Source organism: Carettochelys insculpta, chromosome 1, assembly GCF_033958435.1.
Source record: "Carettochelys insculpta isolate YL-2023 chromosome 1, ASM3395843v1, whole genome shotgun sequence".
NCBI classification, from domain to species: domain Eukaryota; kingdom Metazoa; phylum Chordata; order Testudines; family Carettochelyidae; genus Carettochelys; species Carettochelys insculpta.
Genome location: NC_134137.1, coordinates 337118137 through 337140091, shown reverse-complemented (window position 1 = coordinate 337140091; position 21955 = coordinate 337118137). Strand labels below are relative to the sequence as shown.

The 21955-nt window shown below is 40.9% G+C and overlaps 1 protein-coding gene across 3 annotated transcripts in view; it reads left to right on the top strand.

Moving 5' to 3' along the window:
• LOC142023812 (V-type proton ATPase subunit S1-like) overlaps positions 1-21955 on the top strand; it is a 107741-nt gene that overhangs the window by 72054 nt on the left and 13732 nt on the right. For all 3 annotated transcript variants that reach the window (XM_075015157.1, XM_075015138.1, XM_075015147.1), the window contains 2 exons: positions 16660-16901; positions 17790-17843. In XM_075015157.1, coding sequence (XP_074871258.1) covers positions 16660-16901; positions 17790-17843 — 296 coding nt within the window. The remainder of the gene's footprint in view (positions 1-16659; positions 16902-17789; positions 17844-21955) is intronic.

Below are 21955 nucleotides of genomic sequence, written 5' to 3'. Positions count from 1 at the left end.
TGTTCTTGAAAAATCATGGCCTTTTTTAAAAAGAGAGACATTAATTCACATCTGAACACTTTGGAATGTGCTGAAAGTTCAGAATTTCCTTTGATTTTTTTTTTTCATTTTTCAGCCAGATATATTCAGTGTTGTTCAATTTCATTTATAATCAGTCACTTGCCTAAAACTGTTCTTTTTCCAATTGGGGTGCTTCTACACTAGCCAGCTACTTCAAAGTAGCTGTCACAACATCGAAATAGCGTGCGTCTCATCCACATGCGCCGTGTGCTATTTCAATGTCAAACTCGACGTTAGGCGGCAAGCCGTCAAAATCGCTATTCCTATCCGAAAATGGGAATAGCACTCTACTTCAATGCTCAACATCGAAGTAGGGTGTGTGTAGATGATTTGCATCCCACTACATCGAAATAGCGGGGTCCTCCATGGCAGCCATCAGCTGAGGGGCTGAGAGACGCTCTGTCCAGACCCTGCAGGGTTCTATGGTCACCGCATGCAGCAGCCCTTAGCCCAGGGCTTCTGGCTGCTGATGCTGCAGCTGGGGGGTCCGTGCTGGGTGCATGGGATCTGCAACTGGTTGTCGGCTCTGTGAACCTCGTGCTGTGCAGGCCGAGTATTTCTGGGAGGGGCACTTTAAGGGAGCAGTTGCTCTTGCCCCAGAAGGGCTAGTCCAGCCTGTGACCCTGTCCACAGTCTTTTCTGGCCCCTTATTTCGATGGAGAGCGCTTGTGTGTGTGGATGCTCTGCATTTCCTTCCAGGGCGGCTCCTTCCGACGTTCCCCATCACTACTTCAACGTTGAACGTCGACGGCACCAGCCCTGGAGGACGTGTAGGCGATACGTGTCGAAGTAGCCTATTTCGATGTTCTTACTTCGAAATAAGCTACTTCAATGTAGTGTGCTAGTGTAGACGTAGCCTTGGTGTCTCAGAAACTGCCTAGCTCAGCACAATATCAAAGCCCTAAATAAATATTTTAGTTAACTAAACTAAACCTAGATAACTACCTAGATGCCAGATCTCTTTTTTCGTCCATAGTGTCTTTCTTCCATTACCCACACCCACAATGACAATAGCGCTCAAAAGTGAGTAGGTTTTTATTTCCTTTTTCCGGCTGTCTACGGTCATCTCCTCTTCTGATGGTCTGTCATTATAAACAGGACCCTACCAAATTCACAGTCATGGACCTTGTGAACCTTGAAATCTGGTGTCCTCTAGTAAAATCTGGTCTTTTGTGTGGTTCTACCCAATGCAATACAGATTTCATGGGGGAGAACAGCATTTCTCAAACTGAGGGTCCTGACCCAAAAGGAAGTTGCAGAGGGATCATAAAGTTATTTTAGAAGGGTCAGAGTATTGCCACCCTTACTTCTATGCTGTCTGCAGAGCGAGTCAACTGTAGAACAGTGGTTGTCATGCTGGCCAGGCACCCAGCTCTGAAGGCAGCACCCCACCAGCAGCAGTGTAGAAATAAGGGTGGTAATACCATTCACATGTTACTTTTACTTCTGCACGGCTGCTTCCAGAGCTGGGTGGCCAGAGAATAGTTGCTGCTGAGTAAGGGCCCATCTCAGCTGGCAGCAGCAGCACAGAATTAAGAGAGGCAACACCAAGCTATCCTTACTTCTGTGCTGCCGCTGGCAGTAGCTCTGCCTTCAGAGCTGGATTCCTGGCCTGCAGTCATCACTCTCCAGCTGCTCAACTCTGAAGGCAATGCTTCATAGAAGTAAGAGTAGCAATACCACCACCCCCGTACAGTACAGATTTAAATATATCAGTTCATGCAAATTGCCATTTTAAAATCCTAAAACCATAAAATTGACCAAAATGGACAGTGAATTTTGTAGGGCCCTAATTGGAAGCCTGTCCCCTACCAATCAGTAGCATACTTCAAATGTGCCAATGTAGTAACACAAGCAATCAAAATATGTAACAAATGAGCTTTATTGCACTTTATTGTAATTTGTAATATTTAACTATGAAACAAATTCTAAAAGAAAACTTTCTCACTCTGTATATTAAATAAACCGGTTGCTTTAAAAAACAAACAAGTTCACAATAGCAAAACAAATTTCATCCTGTGCAAACATGGTGACATTCCACTTCCCCTCATTGTTTGGTAGGCCGATTTGAACAACAGATCCCAAACCCAGACCTCTAGGCACTTCTGCTACAGAAGTGACTGCTGTGACCAGCCAGTGGAGAGGAATACAGCACGTTTTGCCAGTGTGATCCTTTTTCCCAGATATAAGTAAAATGCAGGGAATGAAGATTCCTGGATTCTTTTCCTGGATATTTGGGGCGAGGAGACTGGGGGAGAGTGTGTGATCAGGTGGTTAGAAAGAGGTTGGCCTAACACAGAGGTTTGGCATGTTCATGCTGAAACACATTGTGGCTCATTAGAGAAAGCCTTATTTTTATTTTACTATTTGTTTCATAATTTCATTTTTATATTTTACTTTATCTTGGAAAAGAATTACGATATAAAGTGCTTCATTTAAATCTTTATTACCAAATTTCATCAAAATTGATATAGTCACATAGAATGTTCCAATTTTGACAAATAGATATTTTCTGATGGAAAAACCGCCTGAGTCTAGCTCCTGGTGATGAGAAGGAACGGAATGGGGTCAGGGCGTACCATTTCTTATATCTAGGGGGTAGGCGCAGCAACAGGCTGCATGTGCTGCCTGGCTACAGGTACTGCCATCCAAATAGCTCCAAAGCACTGGGCACGCATACACCTAAGTGGAATACATATCTACAGAGAAGTGGACTGCTTCATGGACATTCAGCCAAACCAGTGAGAAGGCCATGAAATGGAGAAAGGAAAATTTCCTAACTCAGAGATAGGCTGGATTTTTGGAAGTTGTCTTCAGATTCAGCCTTTATCTCCTAACTGCTGGAAATGCCTCTCTTCGCCCAGTCTATGATTTTCTTATGATCATCTTTTCTTTGCTACTGTTCCAGACATTTCTCTGAGGTTGAGAACCACTTCAGGGGCCAGGCTTGGAGATACCCAGAGTGGGGAGGTTGGACTGGGTACAAGAGTGAGAGTACACAGTAGCTACAACATTTTTTGTTGTCATAAATATACGACCAGGGGTGTGCTGGCAAGAAATTGGTCTTTATTTTCTGGCTCCAGTAATCTGACATCAATTAGGTTTCCAAAATTTAATGAGACTGTTACAAGACAGGGATCAGTGGCCACAAACGCCAGCAGCCTACAGTTATGGTCAGCTTGTTAGTAAGGGGTACATGCTTTGGTGATAAATTGTGGGGAACAGGGGACAGAGGCCTCATAAGATAGGCAGAGACTCATTTAGTTAAAATAATGGATCAAGAGTTGGCAAGAAAGTGACATAACCACTCTGTTGAAACAGGAGATGAGTTCATACAAGTGGCCCTGGAAGGGTTAACTGAACTTCAGTGCTCTTGTGGCTATCATGTGACAGACGTGGAGTGGGAAAAGTTTGTCAAGTAGAAAGAATTTGTGAATAATCTCCTTCCAAAGGACACATATGTTTGTTATAAGATTAGCTTTGCTAAACACGCTGCTGTGATCTCTCTTGAGTGCTTTTTGGTTGGTTTTATACATTCTAACTTACCCAATTGCACTATATTGTCAGTCAACTCAACTGTGCCACAGAGCATAAGAAAACAGAACAGAAGACAAGCATCTTTCTACTTACATTCTGCTGGGGAAAAATACATGTTTTAATTATTAAGTTCCATAGAAAGACCTTGTCACAGAGGTCCTGTTTGCTAACATTATTGTCCTTTGCCCTATGATTCATCATTGTCCTTTGCTCTATGATAACATTATTGTCCTTTGCCCATGATAGAGGCTCAACTTAAAAGTATATCCCAAATTAAAAAATGCAGTAAAACAAAACAAAAAGAAAGCGCTACCGTGGCTTAACAACTAAGTAAAAAAAGCACTGAGAGATAAAAAGGCATTGTTTAAAAAATAGAATATAAATCCTAGTGAGGAAAACAGAAAGGAGCATAAACGCTGTCAAATGAAGTGTAAAAACATAGTTAGGAATGCCAAAAAAGAATTTGAAGAGCAGCTAGTCAAAAACTCAAAAGTTATAGCAAAAAAAATTGTTTTAAGTATACGAGGAACAAGAAGCCTGGTAAATAACCAGTGGAGCCACTAGATGATCAAGATGCTAAAAGAACACTCAAGGGCAATAAGGTTACTGTAGAGTAGCTAAATGAATTCTCTGCACTGGTCTTCATGGCTGAGGAGGTTAGGGAAATCCCCAAACCTGAGCCATTCTTTTTAGGTGACAAATCTAAGGAATTGTTGCAAAGAGAGGTGTCAGAGGATGTTTTAGAACAAATTGATAAACTAAACAGTAATTTGTCACCAGGAACAGATGAAACTCACCCAAGAGTCCCAAAAGAACTCAAGTATGAAATTGTGGAACTACTAACATGGTTTGTAACCTATCCTTTAAATCATTTTCTGCACCAAATGACTGAAAGATAGCTAATGTGATGCCAATCTTTAAAAAAGGGCTTTAGAGGTCATCCTGGTAATTATAAATGGATAAGTCTAATGCTGATACCAGGCAAATTGGTTGAACTGTGGTAAAGAGAATTCTCAGACATGTGGATTAACATAATTTGTTGGGGAAAAACAACATGGTTTCTGTAAAGGGAAATAATGCCTCACTAAACTACTAGAATTCTTTAAGGGGTGCAGAAGCATGTGGTCAAGGGGGAATACAGTGGATATAGTGCATTGAGATTTCCAGAGAGCCTTTGAGAAGGTCTCTCGTAAAAGCTCTTAAAAAAAGTAAGAAGTCATGGGATAATACAGAAGGTCCTCTCATGGACTGGTTAAAAGAAAGGAAACAAAGGACAGAAATAAATTGTCAGTTTTCCGAATGGAGAGGAGTAACTAGTGGTGTCCTGCAGAGGTTAGTAATGGGACCAATTCTATTCAACATATTCATAAATGATCTGGAGAAAGAGGTAAGGTGATACTAAAGTGCTCAAGATAGTTAAGTCCAAAGCAGACTGTGACAAGTTTCAAAGGTATGTCACACACCTTTATGACTGTGCAACAAAATGGCAAATTAATTTTAATGTTGATAAATGCAAAGTAATGCACATTGAAAACAATTATCCCAAATTTATGTACAAAATCATGTGGACTAAATTAGCTATTACCACTCAAAGGAGAGATCTTGGAGTCATTATGGATAGTTCCCTGAAAGCATCAACTCAATGAGCAGCAGTAGTCAAAAAAAAAAATGAAATGTTAGGAATAATTTTAAAATGGATAAGACAGAGGATATTTTATTGCCCCATATATATATCCATGGTATGTCTATATCTTGAATTCTGTGTGCATATGTCATTGCCTCATTTCAGAAAAGATATCTTGGCACTGCAAAAAGTTCAGAAAAGGGCAACAAAAATGATGAGGGGGTTGGAATGGGTGCCATATGAGAACACGTTAAACAGACTGGGAAATTTCATCTTATAAAAGAGGAGACTAATAAGGACAGGGGATATGATAAAATCATGACAGGTGTGAGAAAGTAAATAAGGAAAAGTAATTTACTCATTCACGTAACAGAAGAACCAGTGGTCACCCAAGGAAATTAGTAGGTAGCAGGTGAAACAAACAAAAGTAAATATTTCTACACCCAACATGCGGAGGCTGGAAATGGATGGCATGACGGGGATTACTTCATGATCACCTGTTCTGTTGACTCCCTCTAGGATATCTGACATTGGGCACTGCCAGGAGAAAGGATACTGGGATAGATGGACCTTTGGTCTGACCTCATATGACCTTTTTTATGTTATTCTGATTCACCAGCACTGCAAAGAAAAGAAGCCCAGATTCTCCTTACAGTTACACTGATGTAGATTTAGAGTACTTCTGAATTTATGACAATGGCTTTGCTCCAGATTTACACCAGTGTTACTGAAAGCAAAATCTAACCCCAAAAGAATATTTCTGTCTTTTATGACAATAACGGGATCGCACTGAACAGAATGTACCCTGTGGGCAGAATCTGACCCAGAAAATGTGAATAGTCTAATTGAATCAAGTTAGTCTACCATGTATTATTACAGATAGTCCAGAGGAATGGAAGCTGGTGGTATATGATTTATGGAAATTACAGATTACATTCCATATAAAGGATAATTGCATACCCACATCTGTTAAGTATTGAACTCTCAGTGATATGCTGCGATCAATGCTGCATCCTTCCAGCTGCAAATCTACCCCTTTCTCTGGTACATTTCTGCCCCTCCAGTAGCTGCAGAGCTCTTCACTATCTACCTGAACTGGAAGGAGGAGCTCTAGGTATGCTTTACCCACTTTTCCAGGAGTGGGGCAAGTGGACAGTTCCAACAGGAGTGGCCCTCTACACCTTCCCAAGCCTGGTGGTGGTGTGGGATTAAGGTGTGTCTTTACTGCAGAACTACCCTGAGTGATTGGCACCTGCTCTGAGCACTGGGTTTAGCCCAGCTCGGATGTGAACATCCACACTGTAAAGCTGTACTTGTGACTGTGGGCTGGCTGGTGCTGACCTTCCCTCTGTGTTTCAGTAGGACTTTTGGGGATACGTCCCTTGTTCTCTACACTGCAGTGAGTAGATACTTTCCCAGTGAATTGTGGAAGAATGTCTGTCCTTCTGGGCGTAGATAGAAGACAAAGGAGAGTATGATTCAGCTTGCATTTTCATTGCAGATGCATGGGTTATTGCACAGGGAGCTCTGCTCTCAACCTGGCTCAAACACATAAACCCATCTATTTCACTTAACCTGGGTTGCAAGCACCACCAAACTCTGGTGAAAAGGGTTTTTGGTGTGACTAAAGTGGGGATGGGGGCAGAACCTGGGTTAGAACTGGCACCTGTAATAAAGATAAGCCCTCATGGAGGGGAAGGAAAGCTGGGAAGAGCAGAGAGGTGTGGACCTATTTTTCACTGTACAGGAATGCAGAAATGAGAGTTGGGTTCCCCTGACCAGCAGAGCTTTTATTGCCCCTTCTTCCCTGTGAAAATAATATTGGGAAATTCCCTTTCCCTCGCTCCCTATTTTTTAAAAAAAAATAAAAACCACCTCCTCGGACTTCCAAAAGGGAAGATTACCCTCTGCCTGCTTCTTGCAACAAGTCTGATTGGCTGTTCTTCCTCAGGACGTGCGGAAGTAGGAAAAGCAGCCAGTCAGTGCATGTTTTTCTTTGAGAATTTTAGAAGTGGCATGAAGGTTGCAGCTTCTGTCATTGTCTTGCAAAGATTAACCACCTGCAGCAAGGGGCAAAATTCCATTACTTATTATAAAATTGAGGTAGGATTCATAGATTCCAAAATTATTGTGATCCAGTCTGCTGTCCCGCATAACATAGGCCATACAACTTCTCCAGAGCAATCCTTAGAACATATAGTTTGGTGAAACATCCTGTCTTCATTTAAAATTGGTCACTGATGGATAATCCACCATGACTCCTGACAGAATAAAATGGTTAATTACTCTCAGGCTGGGTCTACACTTGTCCCCAAATCAGGGAGATGGGAGATTACTAATGAAGTGCTGTGGTAAATACACAGTAGTTTATTAGGCTAATTCTCCCCCTCAGCAACTTCAAAGTGCTGGCATGCTGTGTAGCCACAGGCATTTCAAAGTTCCTTTACTCTCCACAATTTCAAAGTTGGGGGCAAGCGTAGACAGACCTTCATTGTTTAAAAGGTGGCAACAGTGAACCCCCATTGACCAGTATATGTTGTTTAAATACTTTTTCCGACAGTACTTTGGTTTTCTATTAATATTAGTTTAAAAATCTGATTTGAATAAAAGAACATAGTGAGTTTTAAAAATCTGGTATAAAGTCAAAAGACTATCTGTTTTGAGTCAATCATTCATCATTTGCTTGCTGTATTTGTCACAAAGTTGAGAAATGTAGGAAAAAAACAAACTGCTCACAAAATGTGTCCTTCACATTACGCAATTCCTTAAAGCAATCTTCTTGTTGTTGTTGTTGAGGGTCCTATCCTGTTTCTATTATTATATCAGAGGCTTGCAACTGACTTTAAACTTGTGGTTAATATTGTAGGAGAAAATGACAGGAAACTTGAAAATTTTCTTCAGGGAATTCTGCAATTCTTTGTAAGCCACTGTAGAGATATCTCAGGTACTCAGTCCACACAAAAGTCTGCCGGGGTGAAAGCTGGCAGCTCTGAAGTTTCTGTTGTATACACACCAAAATGTAGAGAAGTGGCTGATTTTCACATAGGTCACTAAACTGCCACCCTATCATTACTTGTATTTTTTTCATTTGAAGATCTGTGTGTCTTATAGACATTGCTTCACATCCCTGTATTGTTACACCTATTTATAGCTGAAGAAACTTAAGGTGTTAAAATCACAATTCTAGTCTTAGTCATGTGAGGATCTCTCAGAGCATGGAAGCACAAGGGATGCTGAGCAAGGGGCCCTGAGCCATTGTGTTCACTGATGACGGCATATGTATTTGAAACTAGGGTGGGAGTTGGGGACTGGAAGTAAAGTAACATCAGCTGATGATTGGCCCATGTCTTGTTGGAGGCTTGAAGCAAGCATTAGCCAGGCCTCTTATCTAGTGATTAAGGGAATCTAGACCCACATCCTTCCCTGCTTCTCAGCAGGTGTATTCACACACTATCGTCCCCCTTTACACATCCAGGATATCAACGTAAGAAGACCAAATTTCTTGCCTGGAGTGATTTGTCTGGACACAAATAAAAACAGGGATCGAGGCTGATAAGAGGAGTAGGTAAGGATGGGAGAAGAAGTAAAACAGCCTCATTCTGAAGGTCAACAAAGTGAAGCAACATGAATTGATTGCAAGTGCAGTCCTTGCAGCTGCTTTACACAGATATGAAGTAAAGTATGTATGATCCATTTCACAATGCTAGCAAGGAAGCTTCTAATGATTTATTACCAACTGGGCTGAAAGCAGCAATGAATGTGAAAAGTGTGCTCTCTCAAGCAGTATGTTTTCTGAAACTTTCATTTCATCTGTGTCAGGAGCTAAAGTGTCCATTGCGATTTCAGCAAGTGCAATGAAATCCTATTTTGAAAGTATATTTCCTGCTGTGCACTTGTAAATAGGATTGCTGCCTCACTCCCCTCTCCCAGTGAATGCACTCACTTCTACTGCCCTACAATGAACAGCTAGGTCACAAATCCACATAGACTGCTGAGTGAAGCACGAGTTCCTTCATTCTTTGGTACAAATTTTCCTCTTCTCAGGATCCTTACCTTCATTGAAGTGTCACATGTCAGTGAATTGCTACATACCACTGTACTCTGGTGACTGTATGTCTAACACCAAGGATGGAATTTCCAAGTGTATGTATGTGCAACATATTATCGGTATTTAAACTATCCACAAGTCATATAGGTAAATCTTATTGCATGGGATTTTATCCAAGGACTTCTTTCTTGCTGTCTAATTCAAAAATGGCTCTCTAATCACTGGACCACAGAAAACATCAGTGCAGTATAATTTTAGGGGTGGTTCTTGTATTCCCCACACATTCACATTTAGTGTCAAAATTTGCAGTTTTCATTCAGGAAAAGCACCCATTGAAGCCACTGGAAGTGTTGCCTGAATGAGGACCAGGATTTTGCCTCAATGTTGAAACATCATCATCAAATCATGCAACATATTTTCACCTTGAATTTTCCAAAGCCTCAATTTCTAAAGTGATTTAAATCCACACACTATGTGTTTCTCCCTCGCCTGCACTCACATGAAATAACATTTTAGCTACTCCTAATGCCACCTGTGTTCCAGAGGGTTAGTTGAGAAAGAAAATAGAGTACATCCACCCTTGTTTGAAGAGACTGGATTCAGGTACCAGCCGTGGATCTGATAACACACGTGAATGCAGATCCTTTAGGATGCATGTGTTTTCAGATCTATAATGCCTCTTTTTTATAATGCGCACAGACTAGTAGACCTCAGGTTGAGATTTTCAAGTTAACTCTAGGATTTAACCATGCAAATTCTATTAATTTCTATGGGAACTCTATAAGACTAAATCCACCCCCTCAGCTTTGAGACATCTCAGCCTTAAAAGTACTACAATTGAATAATTTTCTGGATGCCAAATGTTTAAATAAATGCATGTTGTATACCCTAGTGTAGTGCGCATTGCTGGACGGTGGGCATAGGAACTACATTTCCCATTGGAATTCTGGTCAGCCTTTATGCAGGAGTTCCGGGGTATGGCAGGGCAGCTTACTCACAGGGTTGGCCAGAATCTCTTCCAGAGAAAGAACAGCGAAAGGGCCAGTCCATTGTGAACTTTCACTTTATGGCTACATCTACACTAGCACACTACATCGAAGTAGCCTATTTCGAAGTAAGGACATCGAAATAGGCTATTTCGACGCGTATCATCTACCCGTCCTCCAGGGCTGGTGCCGTCGACGTTCCACGTCGAAATAGTGATGGAGAACATCAAAAGGAGCCACGCTGGAAGGACAGGCGGAGCATCCACACACACAAGCGCTCCCCGTCGAAATAAGGGGCCAGCAAAGCCCCAAGCTGCTCCCTTAAAGGGCCCCTCCCAGACACACTTGCCCTGCACAGCACAAGATCCACAGAGCGGACAACCGGTTGCAGACCCTGGGCACACAGAATGGACCCCCAGCTGCAGCAGCAGCAACAGCAGCAGCAGCCAGAAGCTCTGGGCTAAGGGTTGCTGCATGCAGTGACCATAGAGCCCCACAGAGGCTGGACAGAGTGTCTCTCAACCCCTCAGCTGATGGCCGCCATGGAGGAACCCACTATTTCAAAGTAGCGGGACGCAGATGGGAATAGCGATGTCAACGTCTCACCGCCTAACATCAATTTCAACGTCGAAATAGCACACGGCGTGTGTCGACGCGATGTGTGCTATTTCGACATTGTGCTGGCTGCTTCGAAATAGCTGGCTAGTATAGACGCACCCTATAAGCCATTTCTTCATGTGGGCCATACTCATTCCTGAGCCACCAGGCCCTTTTCTCATTGCCATTTTTTTGTGGGCACTAAAACAACCAAAGGAAAAAGAATATGGAAAAACTTCTGTTCAGGGAAGAAAAAGTAATATCACCTTTTGGACAAATACCCTGACAGCTACCATCTTTAGATACAATGGAGAATTTTCATCCTATTACAACTGTTTGTTCATTTTTTTGTTGTGCTTGTAGCTGAAAGCCTGTGCTGTTTCACAACTGTTGCAGCTGAGCTAAATAATCTCTGATCAGTGCAATCTCTCTCACGTAACCAAATGAAACTACTGCATGGAAATTAGCTGTTGAATAAGGGTATTGATTGGTTATCTCTGAAACTATAATGGTCTAGGACTCTTGGCCTGGCATTAGATACGACTTGTGGCAGCTGTGAATGGAATGCGTCATTTGTCAAGTCAAGTGGCTGAGAACTTAAAAACAGGATGGAAACAGACTGTGAATCCCAGTTATGATTTAACCTGCTGGTATTCTGAGCCAAAAGAGACCTCCACCCTGCTAGTGGCCATTACTCCTCACTGACTCAGACATTCTAGGCTTCACAGTGACACATACAATGACTATTCTGGAATCTTACATATCTATTTCCCCACTATTTTTGTATTTCTTCATTACATTTATTATAACCAGTTTGCATTCAGTTGTATCCTCTCACACATATACACCAAGTATAATAGCATTTTGGCCACAAATCTCTGTTTTGGTTATTTGTAGCAACATAGTGCCTAGGATCCCTAATCATAGACCAGGCCCCGTTGCACTAGATCTGTGAACCACACTGTTCTGGGGGAGCCACCAGAAAAACACAAGATACATGACTCCTAGGAACAGCTCCATTTGGGAGGAGAGAGGAATGTCAGTGGGTCAAACATTGTCAATCGAGTTTCTTTCATACGTTCGAAAACACAAAACAACCCTGATTGTTCTGAATTAGGAGTCAAAGAGTGCAGATCAAAAGGGAGAATTAGGCCCTTTCCTTCAGCGCACGTCGGTCCTACCAACGCGGCCCAACTTTGATCTAAGACTGCAAAGTGCACCCCTCTCATTACATCTCTTGTTCTCACAGCTACAGTGATTGTTCAATAGTAACAGAGAAGGAGCTGTGCTAGTCTATATACTATCAAAACAAAAAAGCAGTCAAGTAGCACTTTAAAGACTAACAAAATAATTTATTAGGTGAGCTTTCGTGGGGCAGATCCACTTCTTCAGACCATAGCCAGACCAGAACAGACTCAATATTTAACTCACAGAGAACCAAAACAGTAATCAAAGTTGACAAAGCAGAAAAAAATTATCAAGGTGAGCAAATCAGAGAGCAGAGGGGTTGAGGGGGGGGGAGTCAAGAATTAGATTGAGCCAAGTATGCCAAAGAGCCCCTATAATGTCCCAGAAAGTTTGCATCCCAGTTCAAACCACATGTTAATGTGTTGAATTTGAGTATGAAAGAGAGTTCAGCAGCTTCTCTTTGTAAAGCAGACTGGAAATTCTTCTTCAATAAAACACAGACTCTTAAGTCATTAACAGAATGGTCCACTCCATTAAAATGTAGACTAACTGGTTTGTGGATCAGGAATGTTTTGATGTCTGTTTTGTGCCCATTAACTCTTTGTCTGAGAGAGTTTGAAGTCTGTCAAATATACAAAGCATCTGGGCATTGTTGGCACATGATGGCATATATGATGTTAGTTGAGGAGCATGAGAATGTGCTTGTGATTTTGTGAGTAACCTGGTTAGGTCCAGTGATGGTATCACCAGAATAGATATGTGGACAAAGCTGGCAGCAGGCTTTGTTGCAAGGAAAAGTCCCAGGACTGGTATTCCTGTGGTATGGACTGTGGCTATTGGTTAGAATCCTCATAAGGTTGAGAAGTTGTCTATAGGAGAGAACAGGCATGTCACACAGGGCATGAAAGCTCACCTAATAAATTATTTTGTTAGTCTTTAAAGTGCTACTTGACTGCTTTTTTGTTTTGATAGTGATTGTTCACTGTACCTCAGAGACCAAAACAGTTATTGGTACACTTGACAGAAAAATAATGGGTAAGCAAAATAATATCATTTTAAGAAATAGAACATGGAGACTATATTGTATTCTCATAAATTAAATTTAAACTTAACAAATTTTCCAAGTCAGGAAATTTATTGTTTGTAGTTCTTACTATGTATAATTTGGACAGGATGGTTCTAACTAGAGAAATTCATGCTTGTTGTATCAGAGGGTAGCTCATAAAATTGAAAAAAAAATAGGATCAGGAAAGATATGTTTAAAATAGAAATATGAAGTGATGTGGTAGAGGCCCCCTCTGTTTAAAACTCCATCATCAGCTGCAAGGGTTAAATTGATTTCCCTGCCTTTGAAGGAATTAATTCCCTCTTCTGGTCCTGCTGAATCACTCCTGCCACAGATAATTTCTCCCTAGGAATCATACAGGGTCCATATATACTTATGACCTGGGTGAAATGTTATGGATTAAGTTAATTCAAACTGATATGTGAGTTAACAGCCGTGTCTACACTAGCCCCAAACTTAGAAATGTCCATGCAAATGGCCATTTTGAAGTTTACTAATGAAGCGCTGAAATACATATTCAGCGCCTCATTAGCATGCGGGCGGCTGCGGTACTTCGAAATTGACGCGGCTCACAGCCACACGGCTCATCCAGATGGGGCTCCTTTTCGAAAGGACCCCACCTACTTCGAAGTCCCCTTATTCCCATCTGTTCATAGGAATAAGGGGACTTGGAAGTAGGCGGAGTCCTTTCAAAAAGGAGCCCCGTCTGGATGAGCCGCGTCAATCTGGAAGTGCCGCGGCCACCCGCATGCTAATGAGGCGCTGAATATGTATTTCAGTGCTTCATTAGTAAACTTCAAAATGGTCATTTGCATGGCCATTTCGAAGTTTTGGGCTAGTGTAGACATAGCCAACGTGTAAGACAATTTAAGAAACTCAAGAGGCATGTGCATAAAACAAGGCCTAAGAGTGTCTGTCCAGAAACAATCACCTTGCAGGTGGGGCCGAGTGGAAAGGGAGTTTCCACTGAGGATGCGAGCAGGTGTGTGTGTGAGAGAGAGAGGGCAGAATACATAGGAACAGGGAGGGAGGCAGAGGCAAAAAGCAAGAAAGCTAAGCAGTAACTAGTAAGGACAGTGCAATGCTGAAAGAAACTAGACAGTGGGCTTTTGAGTCTGTTGGCTGACAAGGCTTTAGGGTGGGGCTGTAAGAAAAGAAACTGCTTGTTTTTTTCTGCATTCAGAAGAACAGGAGTTTGTACATTCTTTTTATATAAACAAATGTAACACCCTTTCTTTCCTCCCTGGGTTACTCAGGAGCAGGCAACACTCACTTGTGTATCATCATCATCATCATCACCATCAATAACCGTGGGCTCAGCGCCCGTTGGTGTCTGATGCCTCTCTCACTATTTCTTTCCATCACTTGTGTACCTGGGCACCAAATGCTTTTAATATTAAAGGAGATCCTGAGTGACTCAGTGGTGATGTTGGATACTAGGGAATCCCCTTTCCAGCCCTTATTTCCAAAGGTATGCAAAATGGTGGTGCCTCCACCTGTCTGGCCCCTGTACGCACTTAATTATGTGCCTTGGGACCCTCCAGGAACATTTATTTCATTTATAATCTGGGTTTAACTCTAAACAGCAATTATAAATAGTCCATATTTAGTTGATCAAATTACAATTAACAGGCATCTTTACTTAACTACTTAAGGGAACAGGGTTACAAACTAAACTTGAATAAAATCAATTAACAAAGTACACAGAAATAAATGAAACTTATCTAATTGGCATGTACATTGCCGTCAGATATCCCACCCCAGAGTGTACACTCCTCAGGTATCAGAACTGCAGATACTTGCTTGCATTGACATGCTTGCAGGTCTTCCACTGAATTGCAGACAGTTCAGTGGAGGTTCTGTGTGTTGGTCCAGGTAAGGCAACAAGCTGACCAGCCCCTGCGACACTGGAGCTGGCCCCTGCAGCACTTTAACAGGCACAGAAAATTACAGTCCCTTCTCTGCAGGGCCTCTCATCAGCAGGCTCTAGCTTCCCAAAGCAGCTCCCATGTGTGCGAACCCCCTTCCATCCCCCACAGGCGCTACGCAGTCCTGGTCTTTCCCGTGCTCAGCCACATCACATGGTAGCCCCCAACCCAACCCAATGAAAGGATGTGCCTTTCATGCTTCCAGTCATGCGTTTAGGGCTCCAAGGGCAGGAAAGATATTCTGGGCTTTGCTGCAGCCATGGGTAAGTCTCCCCCCGGTGGTTAGGATACTGGGGGCTTTGCTGCCACCATGGGGAAGGAGCACTTCACCTGGCCCCCCGCAACTACTGACTCCCACCTTCGCCCATACCAGGCCGCGCTGCTGCCGGGAAAAAGTCTCCCCCAGTGACTAAAGGGCTTGCTAGGGAAGGAACACCAGGGAAGGAACACTTCAACTGATCCTCCACTGAACCCCATGCCTTTATTTGGCCCATACCAGGGCTCACTGCCACATGGGAAAAGGTCTCCCGCAGTGGCTAAGGGGCTTGCTGCTGCCAGAGGACCACTTCAACGGCCCCCATTCCCTTTGCCCATACCAGGGCTTGCTGACACCAGAGGGAAACCAAAAGTTCTTTTTTTCCTGCACTTTTCTATCCTCTTTCTTCTAACTCTAAAATACAGTTTGGGACCCTGCATTAAGACTCTCCCCAACACCCATATAGCATCTGGGGAAACCAAAAATTCTTCCTTCTGACATTCTTCTCAATTTAAAAAACATTCCAGGCCCCTGCATTATTTTCAGGGATTACATGCATGCAATCATGGGAGGTGGGATACTCAGTGGATGGCCAATTGAGAATACAATCACTACACCTGTGTTAGCAATGTAATGTGTGGGGAAACCAAAAATTCCTTCTTCTAATTTTGAGTGCCTTCTGCATTATTTCCAGGGAGTGACATATTTTCTGGGATCGGGAGGGGAATGATGAAAATGCAATGGGGTAAGATGATGTCAAGACCAGCGAGCATACCCAGAATGCTACAGAGATGAGGGAACTATGGGATAGCTTCCCAGAATGCACTACTGCAACAGTTGATGTTAGCCAATTTGTGTGTGGCAGCAATGACTCAACTTTGTGGGGAGCACAGTAGAAGTGAGGATGGTCAAAATCTAACTTATAAATTCCAGTGTTAGAAAATCAATATAAATAAATTCGATTTTATCTTGTAGTGTAGACATAGCCTAGGATTCTCTGTACAGAAGTCAAGCATTGCAACGGGCAGTCACAGCACAAGATTCCCCGCAACGTCCAGCCACTGTATCTCCACACTGACCTAGAAAAGCCACTAGAGACATGAGAAGATAGGGTAGGTGCCGTGTCACAAGATTGTTAGCCAGTGGGACTGGTTTTTTGATATGAATACCTACCCTCTGGAAACTGGACTAAGACCTATGGTCTATATGAAATGAGTTTGGTGAATACCTGTAAGATATTACTATTTCCTGGTGATTGCACTCCTGTGCTGGATTCCAACTAACAAGATAGAGCTGAAATTAAGTCTGTGTTCGTAGCCCAATTTTCTTTTTGTTTCATAATTTAATTGTTCATATGCTGTTATCCTAGATTCCCAGAAGACCTGATATAGTGCTGGAGACGAGAAGACGACTAATGGCCACTGACGCGACAGTGACAGTTCCAGAACCTCCACTCAATGTGACCAATGGGACCAACACATGCATCCTTTTTTATGCCAGTAATTTCAGCCTCACAGCCAACAAATCAATTCATGTGGATTTGACAAATGTAACATTTGTGTCTCGTAAGGTGGACTTCAGTTCATCTGCTTGTTCAGCCACCAATGCTACGTGAGTGGGGCACAGTTTGATACCATAAAATGCATTTGATTCTGACAGCTAACAGAAGTTGTGCAATTTCAACTGGCTGAGACTAATTTAATTATGCACTTGTAAACCAACTTGACTAAAATACATCATGTTTCATTTTCTTGTAGGAAAATAACAGACAACACTATAGGAATCCTTTAATTTTGGTTTCTGTTTTTTATGACTGTTTTCCTTTTTCTATTTGTTTTTATTTGCTTATGAAAATACAGCTGAAATGAGTTTTGGCTAGAATACTTATCTTTGCTTTCCTCAGTGCCTCTGAGCTGCTGTATCTCAGCTTCTGATGCATGCTGTCTCTCTTCTACATTAGTGAGATAGCAATTTCATTGTAAGATTTCCCAACAGTGAAGCCAGGCAAATACCCAGTATTAATCCCGCTGTGAGTATGTTCATGGAACAAGGTCTCTTGTCAATGCATTTTCTGTTTTTCTATTCTTTTGAAGTACATGCTAGAGGTAACCGAAGCATTTCTCTTTGAAATGTTTGTCATTTTTGTCCAGTTTACTGTATCTTTTTTCTATTTAATTTCTTTGTTGTTATCTAACAAAACAAAACAGATGAAATGTAGCACTTTAACAAAATGATTTATTCGGTGATGATCTTTTGTGGGACAGACCCCCTTGATCTGATGTAGTGGGTCTGTCCCACAAAAGCTCATCACTGAATAAATCATTTTGTTAGTCTTTAAAGTGCTACATTTCGGCTGTTTCGTTTTGTTGGAGTACAGACTAACAGGGCTACCTCTCTGTTGTTATCTGTTGCAATGGAAAACTGAGTTTGATTCTGAGAAGTTGCAATGCTGTAATTTAAATGGACACATGGTAATGTTTAAAACATTTTTATTTGTAGGTTATCACTAAACTATACTGGGTTGCTGGATGGAATCAACAGACTAGAAATAAGGTACCTTTATGGTTTATTCATAAAACGTGTCTGCTTGAGGTATCTGTAAATTAGGACATGAAACAAAAAAGAATCACGTGCAAATACCATTTTTAATTCACTGTTTCTTCTCTGTAACAAGGTTGTGCTGGGTTATAGCATTATCTTGGTATCTTTCAAAAATGTTATAAGTTAACCAATATTTCTTTGAGTTAACTCTTACATTGCATCGCAGAATCATGAAAGGAGAGACATATATATATGTCTTTAAAAAAGTGTAGCAAAAATCATGTTTATAGAACATTGGCACGTGTACTCTCCTATTTCTAGCAATGTCAAAAATGTACCCTTTTCCCATGATGGTCTTAGGTTTATGAATCATCTACTTAATCTTATCTATTATAGGGCCATCCATAAGCCAGAGCAAGTGTAACAGAGATAGTGATGTGGAAGTAAATCTAATATCTAAACAATAGTTCCACGTCCATCACTGTGCTTGCGGTCTTATTATTCAGTGAGCACTATCAGTGTATTCAATGTTCTGCGAAATGAAATAAAAAAAGTCAGTAATGTAATTTACAGTCTAAGGGCCCAGTTCTGCAAGGTGCCAAACATCTCCTGTGAGAGGATATCTGCTGTTGCATACTTAAATATAATAATTATTCATGATGTCAAATAATTGGCTCAATTGGAATTAGTTAATCGGATTATTAGTCAAAGTTTAATACAGCGCTATGCAAAATACGGAGGAAAAGTATACTTTGCCACTCTTTATGAATGATGAAAAGATGGCACCCTGTTCCCTTCTTCTGTAGCGGGTGGAACTCTGGCAGTTTGTGCATTCGATCAATTCACATGATTAACTCAAAAATGAATAACAATGTTAAAAATTCATCACAATCAAAGTTTTAATTGCACTCTTAAAATAGACTACCAATTGAAATTTATCAAGTATTTTTTGATATTTTACTACTTTTTCAAATATATTAATTTCAATTACAGTGCAGAATACAAAGCACACAGTGCTCACTTTATATTATTATTTTTCATTGCAAATATTTGCATTTTAAAATTAACAGGCAAAAGAAAATAGTATTTGTCAGTTCATCTCACACTTTACCGTGAAAGTGCAAATGACAAATGTAGATTTTGTTTTGGTTATTTCACTGCACCAAATCAAAACAATGTAAAAGCTTATTGCTTATGAGTCTGCTCAGCCCTACTTCTTTTTCAGAGAATTACATACAGAAACAAGTTTGTTTACGCTCATCAGCAATAATGCTGCCCATGCTGCTTCTTATTTATAATGTCACCTGAAAGCGAGAACACATGATTACATGACACTTTTGTAGCCAGCATAGAAGGTATTTACATGTCAGATGTACTAAACATTCCTATCCCCTTCATGCTTTAGCCACCATTCCAGATGACATACTTCAGTGCTGATGATGCACATTTAAAAACAGTGTTAGTTACATTTGACACTGAATTCCTTGGGGATGGGGGAAATTGTTTGTCTCCTACTTTGTTTTACCCACATTCTGCCATATATTTCATGTTATAGAAATCTTGGATGATGACCCAGCACAGATTTATTTTAAGAACACTTTCACTACAGATTTGACAAAGCACAAAGGCTATGTCTACACTAGAGAGTTTTGTAGACAAAACTGGGGTTCTGTTGACAAAACTTGCAGAGCATCTACACACAAAATGTCTTTTGTTGACAGAAAATGTCAACAAAAAAGCTGTGTAGATGCTCTGGGGGCTCTTTTGTTGACAGAGCAGATCAAAAAATTGATCCGCTTTTATGTGTAGACATGATGCTTCTATGTAGATATAGCTAGTGGGGTACCTATGTGAGATTTCTAAAACTACCTACAACACCCAGCCCAAGGTTTAAGAATCAGAAGAGCCTTCCAAAACCTTAAAGGCAGTTGTTGTGGAGCATTCTTTTACAAATGTCAAAAAGCAACACTCCAGTGCAGAAATTGTAGAACCCAAACCATCAGAAACAAAAATCAACCTTCTGCTGGCAGCATCCATCTCAGAAGATGAAAATGAACATGTGGTAGTCCATGCTCCTTTGAATGAATATCAAGAATAACCTGTCATCAGTGTGGATGTACATCCTCTAGAGTGGTAGTCGAACCATGAAGGGATATGAATCCTTAGCGTATCTGGTATGTAAATATCTTGTGACTACACTTACAACAGTGTCAGGGGAATGCCTATTCTCACCTTCAAGTGACATTGAAAACAAGAAATAGACATCTTCTACAAATGTGAACAAACTTGTTTGCCTGAGCATTTGGATGAATAACAAGTGGGATCGAGTAGACTTGTAGGCTCTACAGTTTTATGTTGTTTTATTTTTGAATGCAGTTATTTTTGTATATAATTCCACATTTATAAGTTCATCACTTATGGTAAAGAGATTGCATGACAATTCTTGTAAAGGAGGAATTAAAATACTTTTTATTTTGTTTTTGTAGTGCCAATATTTGTAATCAAAACCAATGTTTTGCTAAAAAAAGCCAGATGTTAGTAAGAAGAGATAGCACAGGGGAGATTATTGCAGTTAATTTTTTTCCCTTTTTGACCCAAAAAATTACCCTGTATATGGGGGTCCTGTGGGTTATTTCTGTTAGGGAGAGAAATTAATAATGGAATGAAATATTTATTTAATTCAGTGCTGTTTATTTATAAGGAATGTGCCAAGTGCTGTTTCCCTGAACACAGTGGGAATCAATCAGGAATTTGCATTTAGCTCCTTGTGAAACCCCTCAACCCATATAGCTCAAATTCTGACTAGCCTGTGGTTCTTAGAGTTTCAGCTATTTTATTCCACATAGGTGCCTAGTTACACCTTACATTTATCTTGAATGAAGGGCAAGAATCACACTCACCAACTTCAACAAGGTTTCACTCACTCCTTAACGTAATCATATGTTTCCAAGCGTATAGAAGGAATAAAGCTTCATACAAAATACTGCAAATAATAAGGCATTTAAAAGACATACCTAGACTGATATTATGTCAGCATAACAGCAAATTCGTATAACTGAAGAGAATTAATGTTTTAAAAGACTGTTTAACAGGGAGAGGCAGTTTTGTTAGACATCACAAGACTGAACCTAAAATCATAGGAATGCTAATATAGAAACAGAAGATGCTAAAATGTAAAAAGTTAATCTGATTTCAATGGCAGTGGATAAGAAGATTAAACATGACATATATGAACTAAATGAGGACTGCTCGGACCTATCGTAGTCACCTGTTTGCTAAAATTATTCATTTTATTAATTATTTGGAAATAATGTTAATGTGACCATGAATCCCACATTCATCTGGGGAAGAAGAAATGTAATGCAACTTGGAAAAATGTAGTGTAAATGAATGGTAGTCTGGAGAACACCCATTATAGGAGAAAGTTTTCTCCATCAGTCTAGAATGTTTCTGTGTTCTTGGAACCTGCCACTGGGAAGGCAAGCATACTCCCATTGGTTATCTTAGATCATGCCCCTAGTTAATAAGGTATCTAAATTGCAAATGTAAATCCTTTCTAATAATTATGGGAACAATTAACTATACTTACCATCTCTTACCACGGTGGCCAGGTAATGTGCGGTGAGGTACTCCCCTGGGTCCTAAACAACCCAGTTTTTTACTGTTAGAGCAGGCAGCTCCTAGCACACTCACCCACGGCCAGGCTGTAGTAACCAAACGGTTAAAGTTCTTTTTGTTGTGCCGGCTGTGTTGCAGTGACAAAAGGGTTAACAAAATGGTTAGGCTTGGATCTTAACTAGTTACAAGTTTATTTAAGCTACAGTTATAAGCGTGCGGTTACAAAAGGCTATTGTTTACTTCTTATATGCTAGCAAAGTACAGGTGTTAACAAGTTACGTTACAATCCAATACAAAGATATCTGTTACCATCTAACACAATGATATCTTGGCACAATGACATCTAGTTACAGAGCTCTAATTCTTTAGCTGTGCACAAAAAAAGTCAGAGACCTAGCATGGGTGTATCTTACCCTCTCTGCGTCTCTCGATACCAGCGTAGCCAAGCCGGATCGGTCACTCAATTCCGCGGAAAGAAGAATACGAGGTTGGGCGTCCCCAGTTGT